The sequence below is a fragment of the Poecilia reticulata genome, chromosome 15, assembly GCF_904066995.2.
Source record: "Poecilia reticulata chromosome 15, P_reticulata-male-v2, whole genome shotgun sequence".
Classification (NCBI taxonomy): Eukaryota; Metazoa; Chordata; class Actinopteri; order Cyprinodontiformes; family Poeciliidae; genus Poecilia; species Poecilia reticulata.
This window is the reverse complement of record NC_088844.1, coordinates 4,670,101-4,692,990: the sequence shown is the minus strand read 5'-3', so window position 1 is coordinate 4,692,990 and position 22,890 is coordinate 4,670,101. Positions and strand designations below refer to the sequence as shown.

Sequence of the window (22,890 nt, the reverse complement as noted above, 5' to 3'; positions counted from 1 at the left end):
AGGATAGTACAAGGATAGTATGTGTACTGTAATGTACTGTCCTTGTAATGTGCCTTTATTTGGAAGTAATTTGACAGGAAAATGGGTAATGAGACAGGGGGAAGACATTTACAGTACATGTTTGTAGTAAAATACAAAAACTGACCTCCAGATGTAAAGTGTACAATTCTAAATTTGAGGCTGAAAGAGCTTGAAGTAGGAACACTGGGCTCAGCGAAAACTGGAACATAACATCGGAGTAGCTTAGTTTCTTGGGGGACGTTAATCACAGACGGAAGGTTGCATGACTGCAGAATACTTGTCCTTAACCTTACATGCAGCAGAACTGTTCTTAGCTCTCTCTGGTTGTAATTACAGAAAGAGTACTGCAACATGTCGCTGGCGGCGGAGGCTTTCGTGTCGCAAATGGCAGGTAATGCGGTCACCTAGTTCCTCAATAGCTAGCCGTTTTTAGGCTAGCATTAGCCAGCTAGCTCAGCCAGGCTAACCAGGATTCCAGAGTAGGGTTTCCACATGTCCCTTAAAATAAGGAATCGTCCCGTATTTGGCTGTTAAATGTTGCGTGACGTCCCGTATTAAACCGATACGGGACGCGATTTGTTCCGTATTTCTATAAATGTCCAATAGACATGCCTATCACACATCAAGACTAATTGTAACAATAATGACCAAAATAATATAACATAGGATATATTAAGGTCAGCTAAATTGTCGTGTGAGCTGAAGGACCCCCAGAACGCTATGGACCGACGCTCTTGTGGTTGCCTAGAGACGGACACTACGCAGCCGCGGTGAGCTGCTATCTACCCGTCTTTTTAAAACATCCTCAACCCGATTCTCCACCGTCCTTAGAACCAAAACCTCTCGTAAAGATACCGACGTGAGAGGGAAGACTCAAATCCCAGGCTGAACGTTAGTGAAGATGAATACAGGCAATTAAAACAAATGTGTTCGTCCTGGCGCGGTGTGCTGCATGATGTCAGACAGAATGGATCAGGAGATTAACACTGAAGACCCGATTAGAAGCCAAAGAACCAGACATCAGCATCTCTCCATCCCTCAATCATTTCCTGAGGCTGATATGGTGTAGAACATTTTACTATGATTGATTAAGTTTCTTATTGTGGTTTTAGTAGACTGTTATGGTTTGATTATTAGATGATCAATTATTTGCTTATTTAATGTATAGTCGTATCAGCCAAAATAATACAAATGACCATTTAAAGAACAAATCATATTAAGAGATTAACAGTAAATACATAAATATTTCCTACTTTAAAAAGATTTGTTAGGGCTTTCTGTTTGTTTTATTAAGAAATGTTGACATATTAATTCAGTGTTCAGTGGTCATTTATGTATTATTAATGTCAGACATAGCCCTTTTGCCCAGGGGCGGATCTAGATAGAGGCCAGCGGAGATACAGAAGATATTATGCTAAATAAATGTATTTTGTTAATATTCAGAGGTGGATTTTTTTTTACTTTCACAATTTTATTTTAACAATGAATTAATAATTGTAGTGCTGCACTTTTAACTGCTGTATTGAGATAGGATCATACTTTCCATCTGCTAGATCAGGGCTCTGCAACTTGTATCTCTGGAGACACAAGTGGTTCTTTGGCTTACTTGATATATCAAATGATGAAATATTGCTCTGTTTTTTTGTTTCATTCGTTTTTAAGTGTTGCCATGGAAAAACACTGACTATCCTTTATTTGGAAGTAGTTTGACAGGAAAGTGGGTAATGAGAGAGGGGGAAGACAACTGCCCCAAAAGGTAACTGTATTGCTTTCAGTTAAATTTGGCAGGCTATAAAGCATCAAGAATTTACCAATTAAAAACATTTCATTAACTTAACATAAGCTAAGATCTTTAAAAAGAAAGGAGTTATTGTATTTAGAGGTTTGCAGCTTAAAGAAAGTGTGAGAAGAAAGGCATCAGTTGTAAATCCACCTATTTACAGCCAGACAGTTTAATCCCAGGTAGAAAATACACAACACCAGAGATCACCTTAAGGTGAGGAAGAACAAAACAAGGGCTTCAGCTTTGACTCTTCAATCTGCAGTTAACATGTTAATCTAAAAGTAACCTAAGAATTTTTAGTTGTATCACTAAAATAACTGCGTTGTACCAAAATATGTGCGTAACAAAATGCATCATATAGTTTGAATTAGTCTTGAAAACAAGATTTTATTGCATCAGATATCAGTTTTCTGGTTGATCTGATCATGTGACAAAGTGGTCAAGCACAGCGGTGAGGGGTAATACTCTGGGCTTTGTAGCTAACGGATCTGGGGACATTGCAGTGCTTGAATTTTGACCTAGTAGATTTTAGAATAAAAATGTGAAATAGTTTCGTTTAGCAGACAGATTCCACTTAAAGTTAGTGTGAAGAAGAAAAATCTGCTTGTTTTTGATCAACAGCAGCAGAGCCTTGGCCTGAGAATGCAACCTTGTACCAACCGCTAAAGGGTAAGTTGGAGGATCTGCAGAAACATTTTGCCTAAATGTTTTCTAATGTTGAAGCATTTCTCTGCTGCAGATGATCAGATCCTGCTCTCAGACCATGCCTCATCTCTTTCTGTTCAGGTAAAAGTTTGATTTCTGGATCTTTCTTCGCAGACATTTTTAATACTAATTCTGTGAAACCTCTACATTTATAAATACGTGCAATGCAGCATAGTCAAAAATCACTAGAGCCAAAAAATCCTTTAACAGTAAAACAAAAAGTTATAGTTACCCCACTGTTGCCAACTTAGCAATTTTATATTTTGTGACTTCAAAAAACAATTGGTATTGAACTAAATGAAGTGAAGTGGTATTGAACTAAGTGAAGTTTTTTAAAGATTGTAGTTGACCAGAAACCAGTCAGTGCACCTCATTCTTTACCAGTACACAATGTGCTGTACTATTAAAGAATCTCTCCCAGTAGTGTTGTACATTTCCCACATTAAACACAGTGATATTGCAGAAACCCTTGTTGCAATATAATGTTGTGCAGCTCTAGCTTCGCCTTTTCCAAGCCAGGGAAAGAGTTTTGACTTCTCTGCCTTTTCACATGCAGGCCTACCTCCGGATGTGTGGTCTGCCAATTCAGGTGGTCTGCAGATACAATGCTGAGTACATGTCACCCTCTGGTCAGTACACCCACCACAGGCGTCCCGCCATTCCAAGCCTACATTCCTGATGTTTGTTCCCTCCGTAGGGAAAATCCCCTTCATCCACGTGGGGAACCAGGTGGTGTCTGAACTGGGACCAATAGTGCAGTTCACTAAAGCCAAGGTGATAAAAATTAGAGGTGTGCCGATCAATCTGCCACCAATCATAATCTGCCGATTTCCGTGAAAAAGTGTCTGATTTGTGATCGTCGATCATTCTCTTGTTGTCAATCACAAAAACCGATCACCTGTATGTCACTTTGTGTGCAGCTTATCTCCTCTTTCCCTCACACTGCAAGCACACAGCAACAAATCCTAAGCAATGTGGTGAGGAACTTCAACGCTCAGCGATAATGGGGAAGCTTTTGTGTTTTGATAGAAAAATAACTCGGGGGTGAAGCATGTCAAAATGTATCAACACAACGAGTCTAATATGACATTTAAAAAACAAACAAACATATTTGATATAGTACGATCAAATATGTTGATCACCAGCATATTTATTAGAACCATGAGACAAAATTATTTCCCCGCCATTGATTAGACCAGAAGCTCTCATCTGCCTCGATAGAGTGCGTTTACTCAGCTTGGTCAGAAACAACCAATTAGAACCAGCATTAATCAGCTAGCCATGCCCTCAGAAAGTTTGAATTTAGTGACTCAGGATTGTTTATTGTGATGCAACCTGCATTTTACTTTAAATGAATGTTTCCTTTTTTATTTGACATTATTTCATGTGAGATGTATTTGACTTGTATATAATTTAGACTGTTAAGAGCCTTACTGTTAAATATTGTTTTACTGATTGCAAGTTTTTCAGTTGTCCCTTTGACTGAATAGCTGCTGTATTGTAACTGCAAGTATTTTGCATGCTTTATGTCTAAATTAGATAATAATAATAATAATAATAATAATAATAATAATAATAATAATAATAATAATAATTAATAATGCATTTTATTTGTAGGCACCTTTCTGGACACCCAAGGTCATCTTGACATAAAAGCAAGCAAATTATAAAATACATACCGGTAATAAAAACAAAAACAAAAAACACAAACAAGATTTATAAGACAGTACAAAGATAATTAAAGGTTAGTTCAAACAAATGGGTTTTGAGTTTGGACTTAAAATATTGCAAAGACTCGATGGTCCGGAGATGAGGTGGGAGTGAGTTCCAGAGTTTGGGAACAGAGCGGCTGAATGCTCTGCTCCCCATAGTGACAAGACGAGCAGCCGCAGTGAGATGGACAGAAGAAGAGGATCTGAGGGAACGGGTGGGTGTGGCAATGTGAAGGAGGTCAGAGAGATGTGAAGGTGTGAGGTTGTAAACTACTTTAAAAGTTAGAAGAAGTATTTTATAGTTGATGCGATATCTGATTGGAAGCCAATGGAGCTGTTGTAAAATAGGTGTGATGTGATGAATTAAGGAGGTCTGTGTAATGATACGAGCAGCTGAATTTTGAACCAATTGTAATTTATACAGAGTTTTCTGTGGCAAACCAAAAAGTAGAGAATTACAATAGTCTAAACGAGATGTGACCAAACTGTGGACCAGAATAGCAGTGGAGTGCAGAGTAAGAGAAGGACGGAGACGGTGAATATTTCGGAGATGAAAATAAGCTGACCGAGTGATATTATTGACATGGGAGGCAAAAGAGAGGGTGCTATTGAGGATGACACCCAGACTCTTAACCTGAGGGGAGGGAAAAATGGAGGAGTCATCAACTGAAATGGAGAAATTATCAAGTTTACTTAGTATTGAATTAGTACCAATTAAGAGAAGTTCAGTTTTACTGGAATTTAATTTGAGGAAGTTAACAGTAAACCATTGTTTTATTTCAAGAAGACAATCAGTGAGGGAGGAAAATGGAAGCATGGAACTAGGTTTGGTTGAAACATAGAGTTGGGTGTCATCCGCGTAGCAGTGAAACTGGATGTTATGTTTGCGAAAAATATTACCAAGGGGGAGGAGGTAAATGATAAACAACAAGGGTCCCAGGACAGAGCCCCGGGGAACACCTGAGGAGACGGTAACTGGGCGAGAAGTAAATGATTTTAACTGAACAAACTGAGAGCGGCCTGAGAGATATCAACGAAACCAGTTGAGACGTGTATTTACAATGCCAAGAGAGGATAATCTGTCAATAAGGATGTTATGTGAAATTGTATCAAAAGCCGCAGTCAGATCAAGGAGAAGGAGTATGGATAATAAACCGGAGTCAGCAGCAAGGAGGAGATAATTTGTAATTTTAAGAAGCGCTGTTTCTGTACTGTGGAGTGGACGGAAGCCAGATTGGAATTGTTCATATAGATTATTGCTGGAAAAATGAGAATGGAGTTGAGCAGCAACTGTCTTTTCTAGAATTTTTTGAAATAAATGGAAAATTTGAGATAGGGCGAAAATTATTGAGTTTATTGGGATCTAAACCATGTTTCTTAAGTATTGGGGTTATTGCTGCAGTTTTGAGAGCCAAGGGAAGATCAGCAGTAGTAAGGGAAGAATACATAATGTTAGTGATGAGAGGGGACAAGAGAGGGGAGGGTGGCTTTAACAAGAACAGTGGGAAGAGGACCTAAATGGCAGATTGAAGATTTTGATTTTTTAATTAATTTGGTGACATCATCAACAGAAGGGAGGCTGAAGACCAAGATTGAATTAGTAGGAACAACTGAAACTGGGACAGATGATATTAAGGCAAGACTGGGTATAAGTTCCTGATGGATAATTTCTATCTTAGAAGTAAAAAATGATACCAAAGTGTTACAAAAATCAGAGGTATACAGGTGAGGAGGAAGGGAATCTAATGGTCTGGTAATGTTTGCAAGTACAGAAAATAAAGTTTTGGAGTTATCCTTGTTAAAACTGATTAAAGTGGAATAATATGTTGATTTGGCTGAAGAAATTGCATCTTTGTATAAAAGAATGTGACTGGAATACATGTCTTTGTGAACAGTAAGACCAGTTTTTTGGTACAGTCTTTCAAGGCGACGTCCTTTTGTTTTTAACTGTCGAAGAGTGGAATTAAACCAAGGTGCAGTAAGAGTAAAAGAAACAGATCTGGTTTTAAGTGGAGCAAGATTGTTCAGGACGCTGTGAAGACTTTTGTTGTAGTGAGCCAATAGCTCATCTGTGGAAGAAAAATTATCAGCAGTAGGTAGTCTTAATAGACAATGTGATAAATTATCCAGGTCAATGTTCTTAATTTTATGGAAGGTTATGTCACGGGGGTTAGATTTAGAAAGTGAAATATTAACTCCAAATGATAAAAAGAAATGATCTGAGAATGGCAGATTCTCAGAAATGATCTGAGAATGGCAGATCATTTCTTTACAGTCAGTGGGTGTAACAGATTAAATCCAATATATTTCCTTTAGTATGCGTGTGAAAAGTTGTGTATTGCTGAAGTCCAAAGCTGTCCAAGCACGATATGAAGTCTTTGGAAAGTGGAGACTCTTGATTATCAATATGAATGTTAAAATCCCCAATGACTGATTACATTTGATGAGATCGTAGAAAGATGCGTGAGGAAGCCAGCAAGCTCAGAAATAAAATCTTTATTATATTTCGGGAGGCGGTACAAGGCGGCAATTATAGTGGGAGTTGGTCCAGACAGTTGACATACAGTTGCTTCAAACGAATGACAGACAGGAACAGTTATAGGTGTAACCCTCCATTTCTTGCGGTAGATTATGGCGGTCCCGCCCCCTAAGCCAGAAACACGAGGTTGAGCAATGTAAACAAACCCTGGAGGAGTAGTGTCGTTAAGAGGAGCAAAGTCGTTTGGTTGTTGCCACGTTTCAGTTAAGCACAGAAAATCTAACTTTCGGTCAGAAATTCTATCCTGCATAAGATATCCCTTTCTCGTGAGTGAGCGGATGTTAAAGAGACTAAAGTTGATCGTTGTGCTATGATTGACACCCAAGTTAGTTGATCTAGCTACGCGGGCTAACACACTGCTCAGCTTTGCGACCAATGTTCCTTTGTGGACGACGAACAGATACATTTATTGAGAGATAAACAAATTATTTTGCCAATAAATTATTTTTATATTTTTCCAGATCACATAGTAGCATTTATGTATACCTAAAGCGAAAAAACAGTTAATCCAGGTGATCATCAGTGATCGACCCTCATTGGTGATTGGTATCAGAATCGTCAGCAAAAAAACTTATTGGAGCATCCCTAGATAAAACCCAAATCTTTCAATGTTTGTGAAGGTCGTTGAGCTTTGGCAGGATGCATCTTCCTCAGGTGACAGGGAGTGATGCGTTTGTGGTTTCCAGGGCCACTCGCTGAGCGACAGCTTGGACGATGTACAGCGAGCTGAGATGAAAGCATACATGGAGCTGGTGTATAACATGCTGCTTACTTCTGAGGTAACGGTCAGACCCACACACTCATGCTTCAGCGCTGCAGCAATTTCTCACCCAGCTTTTGTCTCCTCTCTGCAGCTGTTCGTCCAGTGGTGCGACGACACCACAGCAGGCGAGGTCCGTCTTCCTCCTTCCTCAGATCTTCCAGAGGCATGAATCTCTCTTAACCTTATCCATTTGTGTGCAGATTTCTCGGCCCAGGTACAGCAGCCCGTACTCCTGGCCTCTCGGGAACATCCTGGCTTACCAGAAGCAGTGGGAGGTGCGCAGGAAGATGAACGCCATCGGCTGGGGAAGGAAGACGCTGGAGCAGGTTCAGACGGGCTGAAGCCTGATCAGATTTCAATATGTTTTTAACATTTTTACGTCCACCAAAGGCACAACATATTGGAGGACAAGAGACAAGAATGAGGGTTCAAAAAAAACTTATTCTTAAATTTTCTTGAACTTTCGTTTTTGGTTCAGCTGCTTTTGATTTTCTGTGAAGAAAAAGGAGAGTTAAATGTCCTCAGTTTCCCGTGTCCAAATTAAAAAACAACACAAAAAAACCCTCAAAAGTATTAACAGAAAGTTGGACCTGGTCAGCCAATCAAACAGAACAAAACGGTACAGCAAGGGGCCAACACTATACAGGGCCGTCGAATACTGTAATCCTTATTAGCTTGCAGGGGCGGATCTACTGGAGTGGCATGGTGTGGCAGTTGCCACTCCAAATGAGAGCCTTGCCACCCCTATTGCTACCCCAGCTGGCGACTATGAATTCAATAAATAGTTATGGGAAATCGGACAATAAGCGCATGAATCTCTTTTTTCCCGACAACAATGAATGCAAAACAATGTAACACCTACTGCTGAGTAGCGGAAAGTGCGAGAGAAGGACAGAGCGCGAGGCAGCAGAATGGACCTTACCACAGGGGCCGCAAACACAAGCTTCAGTAGTAAACACATGCTAATGTACATTGTGGACTAGCAGACCGGCAGAAAGTTTTTGCGTCAGGACTCGAAAAAGAATGGTTCTCCACTGTCAGTGGGGTATCTGCACAGGCGATGTCAGGTATCCTGATCGTATTTGTGGAACTAAAATTCACAGATTTCCAAAATCTGAAACGGAATGGCTTGCTTGGATTAAAGCTTATGCTTTAATCGACCGCATTTGCAGCTCAACCGTTGTAGGATCAATAAGAACAAAGGAGTGTCTGCTGGTGTAAGAATTATTGCTTTGCTTTCTTTGTGTTTAGTGAATGAAAAAAATAAATAATAAACACATCCATTATGAAAACCTTTTAGCCAAGTACAGCATAATGGCAGTACCGATACAACTTCTACACCTTGAAGCCTGTCTGTTACAGTCTTACGTTAATATGCAATGTGTACCGCATCTGACATACATTAAAGATTTTATTTTACCTGAAAAGGCTTTTTACTAAACTGTAATCGTGTTAGCCACACTAATCGTGTTAGCCTCCGAGTGCCTTGTATCAGGCCTAGGCACATACGAACATTTGCCAACAGAAATCACCCTCAAAACCATGAATGCCCGACTTACCCAGCCTTGCAAGAACAATAGGCGTCAGTGATCTTGTCCACAGCTATATTTATGCTGAGGGTCTGAGGATTTGCTGTGTTCCTCATCGACCGGTAGCATTTAGCTGTGACGACAATCTTGGAGGCATCGCGTGGCTCAAACACCTTGATGTCATCCAGAAAACAGGGGAACCAACAAGTTCATGTCATCTTTTCTGATGACATGAACTTGTTGGTTCCCCTGTCCATTGTCGTGGCTGATATTGTTTGAAAATCCGGCAGAAATGCTACACTAATCGACTCAGAAATACTCTGCAGCCAAAATGAAATTACACATAGAAACTAAGCACTGCGAGATTTTGTTTGTGAGACATGCAGTCACTTGAGACTTTCGAGGGCCGTTTCTGGGCGGAGCTTGGTAAGGTCCATTGATATGGATGGATATAAATTACTGGACTGGATTTACGTGACTTATCGTGCGCCACACATGCGCCATTGCTGTCCATTGAGGCAACATCATGGGTGGTCAGGAAAATACCACAGTCACGCAAAGAATCTGAAAAATGGACGCAATATTTAGCGGTCAATTCAACCCTATGAATTAGGTAACAAGGGGCTTCAGATTTAACAGGTGAGAAAAAAGTTTTAACTTAAGAAAACATGAGGAAAAAGTTTTATCTTAAAGAAAACATTGAAAAAGTGAGCAGTGGGTCAGTTATGTTAGCCTAACTGTTGCTAGCCTTCTATTGACTTTGATAACCTAACATGTACTGCGCAGTTCGGTGTGTTTTGGTTCCGTTAGCACTAAAACAGGTCAACCTGCCCACCAAGTCATCAGTAGAGCAGCTGTTTAAAATCAACTAATCAACCACCGCGGTGCTCAGGCGAAAACGTATTAATAATGACAATATAGACATCAAGCCTAATAGCATAATGCAACAGACTGAATGTTTTGTTTAGGTGTTTTTGCTACTTTTTTGTGTGGGAAATATTTGTTTTTTGGTGTTGATTCCCCTGATCGCTAATCTCTGCTGTAACTGCTCGTTGAGCTGTTGTCTGTCGGTTGCCATGGCAACGGGTCACTGAGCCGACACACAAAGCGAGAGAAGGCAGAATAGAAGTGGTGTTTGGTTCTTCTCCTGTTTATCAGCTTTATTGTGGTGCACTGCAGTCGCTGCAATTTCTAAAAGTTAAACAAGTGACAAAAACTGAACTAATCATCAAATTACGACTCCTACAGCATATTTAAAATAAAACGATTGACCAATATGAGAGAAATTCGCCCCTTCTTGCATCTTGACAGAACTAACAGAAACAAAATTGTTTATAGATTTGTATCACGGAGAATTTTTCAGTTTTCTCCTCTTTATTTTAAGTCGTATAGATATATCTGATAACAAATGATGGTGCTATGAATATTTTTGTGACAGATTTCTGCTCGTCCTGCATTGGGATAAAATGGTTTTCTGGACATAACTCAATGAATCACATAGCGACTAATAGGCGCTGTCCAATCCAGTAATACATATCAATTAGCAGGAGTATGAAAGACATAAAAACAATTTACTATACTATATTAAGAAATTATATTTAATCCTCAGTGCTACATGAAGCTCATTTTGAAACAATGCAAGTTAAAAACAATATTTTGCAACAAGTAAATTAAGTCCAATGTTAGGTCTCTGTGTAAGCTAAACGTGAGAATGAGACGTTTTTTATATATATATATATATATATATATATATATATATATATATATATATTTATTTTCTTTTTTTTTCAGGTGCTGCCACCCCTGAAAAAAATCCTGCCCCCGTCTTGCCACCCCATAAATATTTTTCTAGATCCTGTAAGCTTGTATTGAAGCAGAAAGTACTGCGGCCACCGTAAAAAAGGCTTACAGTATTGAGTTATGCCGTATGAACTGATTAGTAGATTATTGCGAGGGAACGCAAAACCTTTTGCGAGGGAACACAAAAGAAAAAAAAATCCCCATGTTCCCTGGAGGGCTCCGTAGTATTTTGTGTGCGGAGGAGCACACAGCAGAGAACAGACTCGAGGTGAGGCAGGCAGTTCTCTTGCCTCATGGCAGGGGGCGCTCATGATCTCAGATATTGTGGCTCCACAACTACAGAGTAAGACACGGTGAGCTAGCCATGGAGCTGGCCATACAGTAAAGTACAGCAATACATTTGTTTTCTCCTCTTTTCCGACATCAACAAGAAGGACTACATTTCTAAACTTAAACAGTTTTCTAAAGTGGATTTTCAATTGAAGTAGGAGATAATAACTAAAGGAAGACCAACACCGGAGCTGAAAGTTTTGCTTCGAGACAGTTTGACGATTCTTGGAGTAGAAAAGACATGCCGAGGATAGACTTGGCTTTGGACAAACAGAAATTTTTGTGCAGAATTAGCGGTGCATGGATTTCGTTGATAAGTAAAGGTAAGACAGAAACAGGATGTTTTTGTTCAGTTTTTTTAATGAAATGTGCATTTTGTGGGCTACAGTTTGTATGTCTAAATAATTTAGTAAAGTAGAAGCGGTAGCTAATCTACCACAGCAATTATTTGTTAATAAAACATTAAGCCTAAAACGTACTGCAACAACATACTGAATGTTCTGTTCTGTGTGCAAAATTCTTGAATGTTTTTCTGGTGTTAAATCCTAAAACATGAAGTGGCATTGTTGTCAGTTGCTATGGCAACGAGTCTGCGCGTAGCTTGGCGAATGCCTCTTTCCCTTTGCTGTGGATAGCACGAAATTAATACCTAAATTTCTAAGTTTCACTGAGTTAACGCGGCTATGGATGACATGTAAGTGATTAGTCTTTTTGCCCCCCAGCGTTGTATGCCTGCGCAAAATTTCTGTACTTCCAATAACATGCATAGTGTATAAGTCGTAAGTCAGTGCCTCACCAGCAATGAACCTCACCGCACGTCACTGAAAAGACGTCACCTTCAGGTTCAGCACTGGAGAGTTCCTCCCGTGCGTCCACACCTGCCCCGACGCAGGTTAAGTGACGCAGCTCGTTCACTGGAAACACAACTGACAGATTTATTCAGAGTGGGCGCACACTCGATATAAGGCTTCAGCATATATGCTGCGGCCTGGCAAGCTGTTTTTAAAGTCTTCCATTACAATGAACTGCTTAAGTTGTGCAAAGTCGGCAACATTTTTAGCAGCGCACCAACGATCAAAGAAAATTTCTTTATCTCTGACAAAATCCACAGAAGTTTGATTATAGTGTTTTTTTAATTTGTGAAATTTTTGGCGATAAGCTTCAGGTACTTTTTCATACACCTGCAAAATAACTTTGCAGGTGACTTTTTAACTTTTTCAAAATCAAGGCTATCAGCCACAGACAGGGATGCATATGCCTCTTGCGCTTTGCCACTTAATGTACACTGCAACAACAAAGTCCACACATTTTTAGACCATTTAAGCGTAAGTGCCACTCGCTCAAACTACGTGAAATGTTTTTCAACATTCCGCTCATTTAAATGGAGGAACCAAGCGAACATTTTTACTAACATCAAAATCATTTGTTTGGGATTGCGAAGACCCAGCACCAAGCTCGAGTTCTTTCAAATGCAGTTCAGCTTGTATCTCCAGTTTTCCTTGTTCAAAATACAGCTCCTTCTCTCTCAAAGCAAGCCGTCCTAATTTTTCAAACGAACCGGTTCATCCAGCATCCAAGCTTTTGATGGAGACCCAGCAGGACTTTTTGGTAAAATTGTAGCAGGAAAAATCCCAACCTGAACTAGTGCTGCTCAGCTTCAAATGTTCCCCTTTTAGCACGTTTATTTGCTGTAACCTTGAAATGCTGGGCTACTAACAGCATTTGCCCAAAGACCCCAATGTGGGCTTTTTAACAAACTCCTCCAGATCAAACTCCATGTCTAGACTGCAGAAACAAGCCACACTTTATCAGAAAAGCCCATGCACACACAAAGCCACAAAAACACCACGCCCAAATATCCTATTTAACCACCGCAATGCGCGCCAGCTGTGCCAAAATGCACAGAAGAACCAGCATAATAAAAAAAACAACCTCAGGACACGACTAATTTCTAAAGGTGAACTTTGTTAAACGAGCCCCCACAAATATGTTACATATTATTTGTTACAGTATTATTCTTAAATTTTCTTGAACTTTCATTTTTGGTTCATTTTCTGTGAAGAAAAAGGAGAGTTAAATGTCCTCGGTTTCCCGTGTCCAAATAATAATAAAAAAACCCTCAAAAGTATTAAGAGAAAGTTGGACCTGGGGAGCCAATCAAACAGAACAAAACGGTACAGCAGGGGGCCAACGCTATACAGGGCCGTCGAAGCTCCTACTATTACCGGACTAAAGAAAAAAGAACGTAGTGCAAAAGAAAAATTGAAAATAGGACAACCGGTCCCACAAGGCCAAAATCACCACATAAACACAAACAAATAGAGGCTAACAACAATACCGCATGGCAGGCTGGAGACGTCAGCTGCGGCCTACAGCAACTGGACGTGTGCGCACCGCGTCAAGACACATTCCCGGTGGTGGTGGAGCAAGCGGAAGCGAGTGGAAGGGTGTCTCTTTAACATGTCGAAACCCAGCCTATTTATAGGCGGACCAACAGCGCTACAAATTAACGCAATCAAATTAATTACCAAAAATAAGAAATTGTCCAAACTCCAACATATATTAACAAAAGGTCATTCAACTAAGAGTCTATAAAAAACAATCAAGAAAAAATAGACCAAAATTGTCATTATGTGCCTGAAGCACATAACATGAAGCTCAGTTCTTTATTGAAGCTAACCTGCTTCATAGTGACTTTATGCATCCTGTAATGTTTGGCTTATAATAACTGCTGTCTGCATCTCATCACATTACAGCAGCAATCTGCCAGGCTACAGTACAGCCAGACTGATCGTGTCTGAGGTTCAGTGTAGGCCTGTCAACGATAAACAGTAATATTGCTGTTTGAGAACTTTTTCAGGTAGCATAAATTCTGATGAACATTTAACACTGGAACTGGAAGACATTTTAAATATAAGTAAATAAAACAACAGAAACAATAAATAAAGTAAAATTGTCCTTTTAAAAAAAAAGAGGTCTAAACACCAGACTGAAGAGCACTTTCCATAGAAAGAGAAAATCAATAAATCATGCAAATGGAAATGATTGAGCTCATTTTAATCTACCATGTGATTCATTGATTTATTGCTTTCTGCAACAGGCCAAGCTCTGGTGAACCAGCACCTAGTATTGTCACAGAATATAGACCTACAAAAACCAGATGGAAAATTTGTGGGAAAACTTAGAAACTGTTCACAGCGGCTCCATTAAATCTGACTGAGTTATGGGTGAAAAGTTGCTAGAGACACTTTTGGTCTATCAGACTAAACTGGAATAAAATCCATCAAACTTTGGTTGTGATGCGAGAGAAAATGTGAAAAAGTTAGACGTGTGAACACTTCTGTCACGGAAAATATCTACCTGAAAATCAGACATCTGCTGTTTCTATGTGTTTTAGGTCTATGAAGATGTGAACCAGTGCTGTCAGGCTCTGTCTCAGAGACTGGGCACTCAGCCTTATTTCTTCAACAAACAGTAGGTATCAGTCTGTTGACCACAAACATGTTTGAGCACCACCTGGTGGATACATCTGCGCAAGCTTGCTCCATTGAAAATTGTTCATTGTTCATTGATCTTTAAAATCCATAATATTAAACTTGAGAAAGCATCAAAAATAAGTTGGCAAAATTTATTAGTGAAACTATTTGAAAGTAACTTTGTTGTTGTTCCATCTTTTTTGTATTTGTTTCCCTGACAGGAGCATCAGCAATATGTAACATTTAAATGATTGAAATTACCGAAACACCAACACAAAGGATCATACAACTATGAAGTGCATTATAAATGATAGGTTTTACCTTCATTTTTTATAAATAAAAATGTGAAAGCAGATTTTCCTGACTGAGGTTCTGGTAGGGCTAAAGTTGAGCCATTCACTCTTTCAATTTAAAGCAACTGGTTTCATTGGGCTTGAATATGTACATAATATGGGGGTGACTGTGGCTGTGTGGGTAGAATAGTCGTCTTGTGATTGGAAGGTTGTAGGTCCAATTCCAGCTTCCTCCTACATGTTGATGTGCCCTTGGGCAAGGCACCTAACCCCAAATTGCCCACTGATCTGCAGATCAGCGTTTGTGTGTGTGTTTGAGTGTGCAAATGGGTGAATGTGACTCCAGTGTAAAGCGCTTTCAGTGGTCAATATGACTGGAAAAGCGCTATATAAGTTCAGTCCATTTACCATGCTGCACTTTTCAGATTTTATTATGAACCACTTCCCCCAGTGTATTATAAGCCTGGCGGCCCACCATGCTTTACTAGCCCCGGCTAAACGTTGCTTGTTTTTATTTTAAGGAAAATGATAATAAAAAATAAAAATCATTTAATTGTTTTTTTTTTTTTAAATCAAGCCAGATTGCAAGCTTCTCTGTTGCTCTGAGCGTTTCACTGGCTGAGCATATTTATTCCTAAAATATAGGTTTATTAAAGATAGGTTTATACTTTATGCATTTAAAGCGGGCAGAGCGAACTAATCACACAGAAGCCTCTGCGCGTTACCTGGCTGTCACTGATTTATTTCTTTAGTTTACCTCAACATGTACATAATCGCACGCCTCCTTTGACTCAAACTGGACACTGGGTGACATGTATGGATATTTACATCAACTCCCTGTGACGAATTATGTCTTTTTGCAGAACTCTGCATCAAAGTAAGAGTTTAAAACCCACCACGTCAGCTGTGGTTGCGCAGCTCTATGTGAACCGCAGGTATAACTTGCTTTCAAAGGAGCTTGTTGAGGGAGCGGTGAAATATAACAAAGAATTATGCGGCTTTTACATCTCAACACGCTGCCCAACCTTTTTTCCCTGTCTTCCCTATAAAATTTATATATGTTGTCCCGGTTGGCCGGAGCGTTAGTGATTAACGAACCAGCGCTAACCTCATCATGCAGATTCAGCCCGGTGAGGAATTTTCGCGCTCGACTCGTGACGCATTACGTTGGTTTTATATTATTTTATTATTATTTCTATTATTATATTTCAGGTTACATGAAGCATGAAACCGTATCAAATGCTTTGTCCACTTAGCCAAAGTTGATGCGTGTGCATCAACTTTGGCTAAGTTTTAAGGGACAAGATCTGAGTTTCTCAGATCTGAGAAACTCGTCCCTTAAAACTCAAGCAACCAAAACAGTTTTTGTGGCGCTTATTAAAAACTCAACAGACAAAATGGAAGTGTTACTAAGCTGTATGAGGCCTGGAGCAGTATTTGACTTAGCGGCCCCTCTTGCTGCTAAAAACATCAGCACCTCTAACAGCTTCTGTGTTAGATTTAGTGAAATCTGAGAGAGGGGTAGTAGTCGAATTTGCCAACCTAAAACGTATTAAGTTATAATTGCAGTTTTACTAATTTGTATTTGTGAACAGAGTTCAAACTCAAAGATTAAACTCAACATCAGATTGTTGCTATGATAACAAAACAATCTATGTTCTCTGAACCTTTACAAAATAAACTTGCCAGCTCCTTAAAATCTTACATTTAAATGTTAAACAATTTAAATTATTTGCTGAAACCATTTAAAATCCAATTTAGCAGCATTGATAATCTCAATAAACAAATGTTACATTTATATATCTGTGGTCTGTGTTAAAATATTAGCATTTATGGGGCCATGAAGCCACATAAATGGGGCCTTATGGAGCTGCTGACTTAATTTTTATTAAACAGAAGTGCAAATAACTGATATTAATTTTAGCTGTATTTTTTTTTTTTGATTTGTTGTTTTTAAGATTCTATAGTTGTGGGTTTAAATAGAGTTTCACTCACGATATTTTCCCATAACATCTAATTATTACCCAGTAATATTTTTACATTTCCTGTCAACATCATAGGCATGAATATGTAGAGGTCTCATGGAGCGGGTCGTCCCGTTGCTGCAATACGTCACAGCGTCCGCTATATTGAATGTAGCCTATGTGCCAGTAAGCTAATTCAAGTAAATGGACCAAACTTCACTAAGTGCCATTCTACAAAGTATTTTAAGTTAATACCTGTCATTGACACATTTTCTCAAACACTAATATATTTGGTAATCAACGAAAGCACTTAAGACAGCATTTCTAACTTTTGATGTGATTATTTAATTGTTCTGAGGGATTTCTGAATAAAGAGCACAATGTTTTTATTTGATAGAAATGATTCTGATAAATAGTTTTTACATTGACATTGATGAACAGACACATAATTTTACAGTGTTTTATTCAAGAACATATTTACATGATTTCACAATTTAATGTACATTTAACGTTTCAAGAGAAAAAAAATGTCTTTTTTTGATGTTTTATTGTAAAAACAATAAACTTTGATAAATCAGTCATTGTAAAACATTAGCTACATATCGTCTTACTTTTTTCCGGAAAAAAAAAATTACAGTATGTCAACTCTGCTATTGACAGCAAAGAGTGAAAATAATCCTAACAGACTAAAAAAAAAATCATTACATAAGCTGTATTAATACACTAATACTTCAGATTCAGATTGAGATATTTAAACATTCACAAAAAGTGAAGGAATACATTTATTTATTATACTGGGAACGCTGCCACAAGCAGGGTTTCAGTCTGCTGGTCAAAATGGGAGAAGTCCAGTGACTTCTGAGACATCCTGGTACACGTCTCAGAAGTATTTTAAGTTGATACCTGTCACCGACAGGTATCAACTTAAATTATCATTGGCTTTTATCCTAAAGCCAAGGATAAAAGAGAAATTATCCAAAAGTGTAATAGAAAATACATATCTAAATCTTTCACATTCAGAAAAAAGACATTTTCAGCATGTTGGAGGTCTGACTCATAGCATGTTTATAGCATAGCTAAATACCGGCATTGTGAAGCTGATCTGTGAAACAGAAGACTGAAGAACAGCAGCTCCAGCGCTGACCCTGACTGACCTTTCCTCACAAAACCCCCTGGTCTTTAATGCACTTCCCCTCTTACAGCGGTTTCTCATCAGCTCTCTCATTAGAAAACAGTATGAAAACGTTAACAATCAGTGGTTACTTCAGTGGTTACAGGAAATATTTCTCTGTTGTTAAGATGCAAGTTTCTGGCTGCAAAGTCAAGTAATTCTGCTCAAAAAAATTATGTTATTTTTTCATCCTTACCTGTGAAAGGTAATGCCAATGAATCCAGTTTGTATTGTAAAACGGTTGAAAAAAGTCCACACAGCACATGACTTAGGGAGCTCCAATCGCTCTACTGCCACATACAAGATGATGGCGACATAACGTAGGACTCAGCGCTCAATGAGGCATCTATGTATTCATGTCTATGGTCAACATAACATCTTTTAATACAAAAACACTGTGGACCACCAATGGAGGTGGACCGCCTCCGTGCCCCGACCACCGGGCTTAGCAAATTCTCTGGGGGAAACCCTGCACTTATTGTGGGTCTGTCACAAAAATCCCAATAAGATAAATTCTAGATCTGTGCAGTCATGTTGGAGCTTTTCTCTTATGGTTTATCTGATTTGCAGATAGAAGGATTTTTGCTCCTTTTTTACTTTTGGACCCTTATGGTATGCAACCATGACAACAGGCTGTTTCTTTTTTATTTAGCAGTTGATTAGCATCCTCAAAGCATCTCTCCCATCTAACAGAGTGGATATCCCCAACAATGAGGCAGAGAGAAGAGAAGTGGGAAAAACAAAGGAGGCCGATTAGCAGCACTTGCTAACTACTGTTGCGATCATTCAGGACAAGTTACTGTGAAATATCTTCTGTGCTGCCTGTTTGTTTATTTTAGCTGTTAGCTAAAGAAGCTAATGACAGCATCAGTAGCTGCATTTCCATTACAAACTTGATTGATATTCTGATAATGTGGAAAAAAATGCTATTTCACAAAATTGGTGTTTCTATTAAATAAACTCAATTAAAAATCACACATGAATAAGTTTGTTTGCACCAAGCCGTCATCCTACCACTTCCTGTCGTCTGCTTCATCAGTAGTAACGGTCTGCGGTTTGATCATGCAAGTCAGGGGTGCCCAAAGTCGGTCCTCGAGAGCCGGCATCCTGCATGTTTTAGTTCTTTAGTTGTAACAACCTCCTCAGCAAGTCAGTGCTCTGTTTAGGCCTTCTGATGAGCCATCATTTGATGCAGGTGTGTAAAACCAGGGAGAAAACTAAAACATGCAGGACGCCGGCCCTCGAGGACCGACTTTGGGCACCCCTGATGTAAGTCCTGTTGTGAAAAAAGTGTTTCTATTGCAGTTTTGCGTGAAATACAGAAAATACATCCAGAAAACCACTTCCTAGTGCAAAAACGTTTTATTAGAAAAAATGCAATTTATTGAAAATTGATTGAATTTTATTTATTAATTCCAAATTCTGTAATTTTAGTCAAATAATGTTTTCAGTCAGAGGATCCTTTCCTGCTCAATGATGATTTTTGAAGATACTGAGACAACTTTTAATTGACATCAATAAAGCATTTTTGAACTAAACTGAAGAAAGCAGAGTTGGGATGTTAAAATGTAAATGAACAAAACTAAATCAGGAATGTGAATTCCTGATTTGCCATGCCGCTTTGATTAAGCAGCTTTGCTGTGTACTGCAGGGCGACGGAGCTGGACGCGCTGGTGTTTGGCCACCTCTTCACCATCCTCACCACCAGACTCACCAGCACTGAGCTGGCAGAGCGGGTCAAGAGCTACAGCAACCTGCTGTCCTTCTGCAGGCGCATCGAGCAGACCTACTTCGAAGACAAAAAGCTTATGAAGGACTGAACAAACACCGCTCTCTCTGATGACTCGTCTTGTACATTCTGCGTCTCCTCTCATTCCTTGCGCCGTAGCAACTGCCACGCCAATGTCTGTGCTGCTCACTTCTCCTCTTAGGTCCACGCTTGTACATTTGATTTTTTTTTTTTTTTTGAGTATTTCCAGTTGCACACTTTAACCAGCAGGATTACAGGATTACCGAGTTTCAGAGGGAAGAACTCCACTTGACGCCAGAGGTCAAATCAGGTCGAGTTTATTTTCTTCTCAGGCAGTTTTTGAGCTGCTGCTGTACAAAATCACAGGAACATACTGATGAAGGACCTCCCCATTGTTTTGCTTGTGTTGATGTAAAGTGCCTACATAAGACAGTCAGCTAAGTAGTTTTATCTTCGTTCCCAATAAAAGCCGAGTGTGAACCTTGAATCTTATTGGTTGAAGTTCTTCCTCGTCGTTTCATAGAAGTAACCCTTACGGACTCTGTCTGTTTCTGAGCTTCTGGAAGCAGTTGCTACACTTGAATGTGTTCCTGCCTTCAGGCTGCCTGAAGCTCATTGGTAAGGTCCCATTGCTTCCAGCCGCCCCACAGTTCACCGTCTTTCACATTTCCTGTGAGGTCACCGGTTTGACCTCCGAACATCCAGGACATGATGAATGATGAGCCACGCTGACCAAACGCAGCACAACTGGAGGTCAGTAGAGACACATCAACCAGACCGTCTCTCTTCATAGAAGTAACCAACCACATAGCTGCAGTAACAGCTTTCAAAACACTTCCTTTTTCTGTTTTAATGTGACAAACACAGCATGCCGTTGTAAATGTTTCACATCTGCTTGAAACCTGGATAATTTAATGAGCTTCATTGAGGTTATCTGGCAAGACTTAGAAACTGCTCTGCGGAGGAAAAAATATCTTAATCCAATATGAAAAAAATCTGCCTACATAGATCTGCAAACATGGTAGAGTCATACTACTGTTGGACTTCATTCATTTTTGTCTCTGTGCTCCACCAGGTCCATTAAACAGTTTCAGGACCTGACCAGAACTCCTCAGTGTAAATTACCTTGATATATATAGGTCTATTCAGGGGTCCTGGAGAGGAGGGTCCATCAAATAGTCGAACCTCGGATTCAGGAAGAACAGTGTGGTTTTCGTCATGGTCGTGTAGAACACTGGACCAGCTCTACACCCTCAGCGGGGTCCTGGATATATAGAGTCTCTGGCTCGGACTCTCCAATGTCTATGCTGCCCTCACAATGGGTCGCTCTTGCAAAGCTACACAACTACCTAACACCTCAGTTGAAAATAATCCATAATCCAGTCCTTGATCGTTTTTTTGTTTTATTTTGCAACTCTTTTCTGGTTTGTTTTGTAAAAAAGTAAGAAATCACAAAAGTATATATCGACCACATACAAAATAATGAAAACAACTAGACTACAGCAAACAAACAACTCCCAATTATTACTAATTAGCCAACGATGGAGCTTTGAATTTTAGTTGGGGAACATAGAACTTTTCTTATAAAATATTACCCAATACTGAAATAATTAATAAAATGAACTTACAGACAAATGGTGTCCAATGGACAAACGTGTCTGAAAGACAGTCGATGACACCATGTGGACCAAATTAAATATGTGAATAATGTCCACTAGGTGTCAGCAAGGCTCTATAGCAGTTTTTCTCAACCTTTTTTGGGCCAGCGCCCCCTCAGCCTTTATCCAGGTACTTCACCGCCCCCCACCAAAGAATTTGCAGGCTACTTTGCACGGGCCATTATTTTATTATTAATAATAAAATAATGAGTTTTATTATTAATAATAAAATAATGTAATAATACATCTATTGTAGATGTTTTGATTTTTATGCTTGTTTCTGTATTTATCATCAAAAATAATTTCCCAGAGAACAAAAAAGTCATGGGAATAGAAATTATTTTCACAGGTGTCTACGAAAAATGCAACGAATGAACATTCAAGTTAAAATCGGTAGGCCTAACAGCAGCCAATCAGAGTGGAAAAAATATTCTTGTTCTTTGCCATTTTCTAGTTGTTAAATATTCCACAAAATGATCAGATAAAATATGTACAACATGCCAGTTTAAACTGAACTATTTGCAAAACGACTGAGGTCTGCAACATTAAAACATGGATAGAACTGTAACTACATTAATCATAGCTCTTCTTCTCTTCAGTGTTTGTCAGTTTCTGGTGGTGCAACTCTGTGTTGCCTTCAGGAGAATGGGACATCAGAGTATCATCCAAAAAATTTCACCCACATGGCATTTATTGTTCAAACCAGAGCTTTCAGTGGAAAAACAACAGTTCCAGGTCATTTTAATGCCTTACAAATATGGGACATAAGCATGAATTATATCTTTATATAGACCTGTCTATTGATTTATAGATTAATAGTTTTACTGGACAGAAATTACAAAGAAAAAATCTGGTTCTTAATAAAATCCTAATGAGTCAAATTGAAAGTGTCATGGAGTCATTAGCCTCGTGATATTACACTGACATGAAAAATAATATTGAAGAAATAAATATATCAAATCTAATTAAAAACATAAATAAGTGATCAGTTATTTACTGTTATGTTCTGTAAGGTATGTTTATTCTCAGTACTGGATATGGTTTCAACAAACCCATGACATTTCAACAATATTATTTTGCCTTTTATCTGGAAATAGTGTCTGTTTATTTTTGCCATATACTCCTCTGTATTAATTATTGCTCGAAAGGTCTTGCCATACCAGTTTATTCCTCTGTATTTACTTTAGTTTCTTAGTTTATTCTTGCATTTAGTTCTTCATTCATTTCCATTTAGTTTCTTTTGATTAGTATTATCCTCTCCTAGTTTATTGCTATGTCCACTTTGGTTTCTTTCCTGTTACTAGATTTATTTTATCATTTATTGACGCTCACCATCAGTAATTTTCACTCATCATCACATAATCGTCATGATGTGTTTTACATCATGTGTTGATTT

At 38.9% G+C, this 22,890-nt stretch overlaps 1 protein-coding gene across 2 annotated transcripts; it reads left to right on the top strand.

Moving 5' to 3' along the window:
- The first annotated feature begins 246 nt into the window (after window positions 1–246).
- mtx2 (metaxin 2) lies at window positions 247–20,323 on the top strand. 2 transcript variants are annotated; one of them, XM_008429110.3, is made up of 10 exons: window positions 247–412; window positions 2,426–2,473; window positions 2,544–2,590; window positions 3,066–3,138; window positions 3,207–3,283; window positions 7,447–7,539; window positions 7,615–7,653; window positions 7,724–7,849; window positions 14,580–14,656; window positions 19,738–20,323. In XM_008429110.3, the coding sequence occupies exons 1-10, from the start codon at window positions 373–375 to the stop codon at window positions 19,904–19,906; spliced, it is 789 nt and encodes a 262-aa protein (XP_008427332.1). In that variant the 5' UTR covers window positions 247–372; the 3' UTR covers window positions 19,907–20,323. The 2 variants fall into 2 exon arrangements, with proteins under 2 accessions (XP_008427332.1, XP_081472167.1); XM_081616041.1 differs by lacking the exon at window positions 14,580–14,656.
- Window positions 20,324–22,890: the final 2,567 nt, after the last annotated feature.

Bases quoted from the DNA above. Each gene is read 5' to 3' on its own strand.
- mtx2 (XM_008429110.3), top strand. From the start codon at position 373: ATGTCGCTGGCGGCGGAGGCTTTCGTGTCGCAAATGGCAG. The intron at 413-2,425 runs GTAATGCGGTCA...TTTGATCAACAG, and splicing joins TTTCGTGTCGCAAATGGCAG to CAGCAGAGCCTTGGCCTGAG. The intron at 2,474-2,543 runs GTAAGTTGGAGG...TCTCTGCTGCAG, and splicing joins CTTGTACCAACCGCTAAAGG to ATGATCAGATCCTGCTCTCA.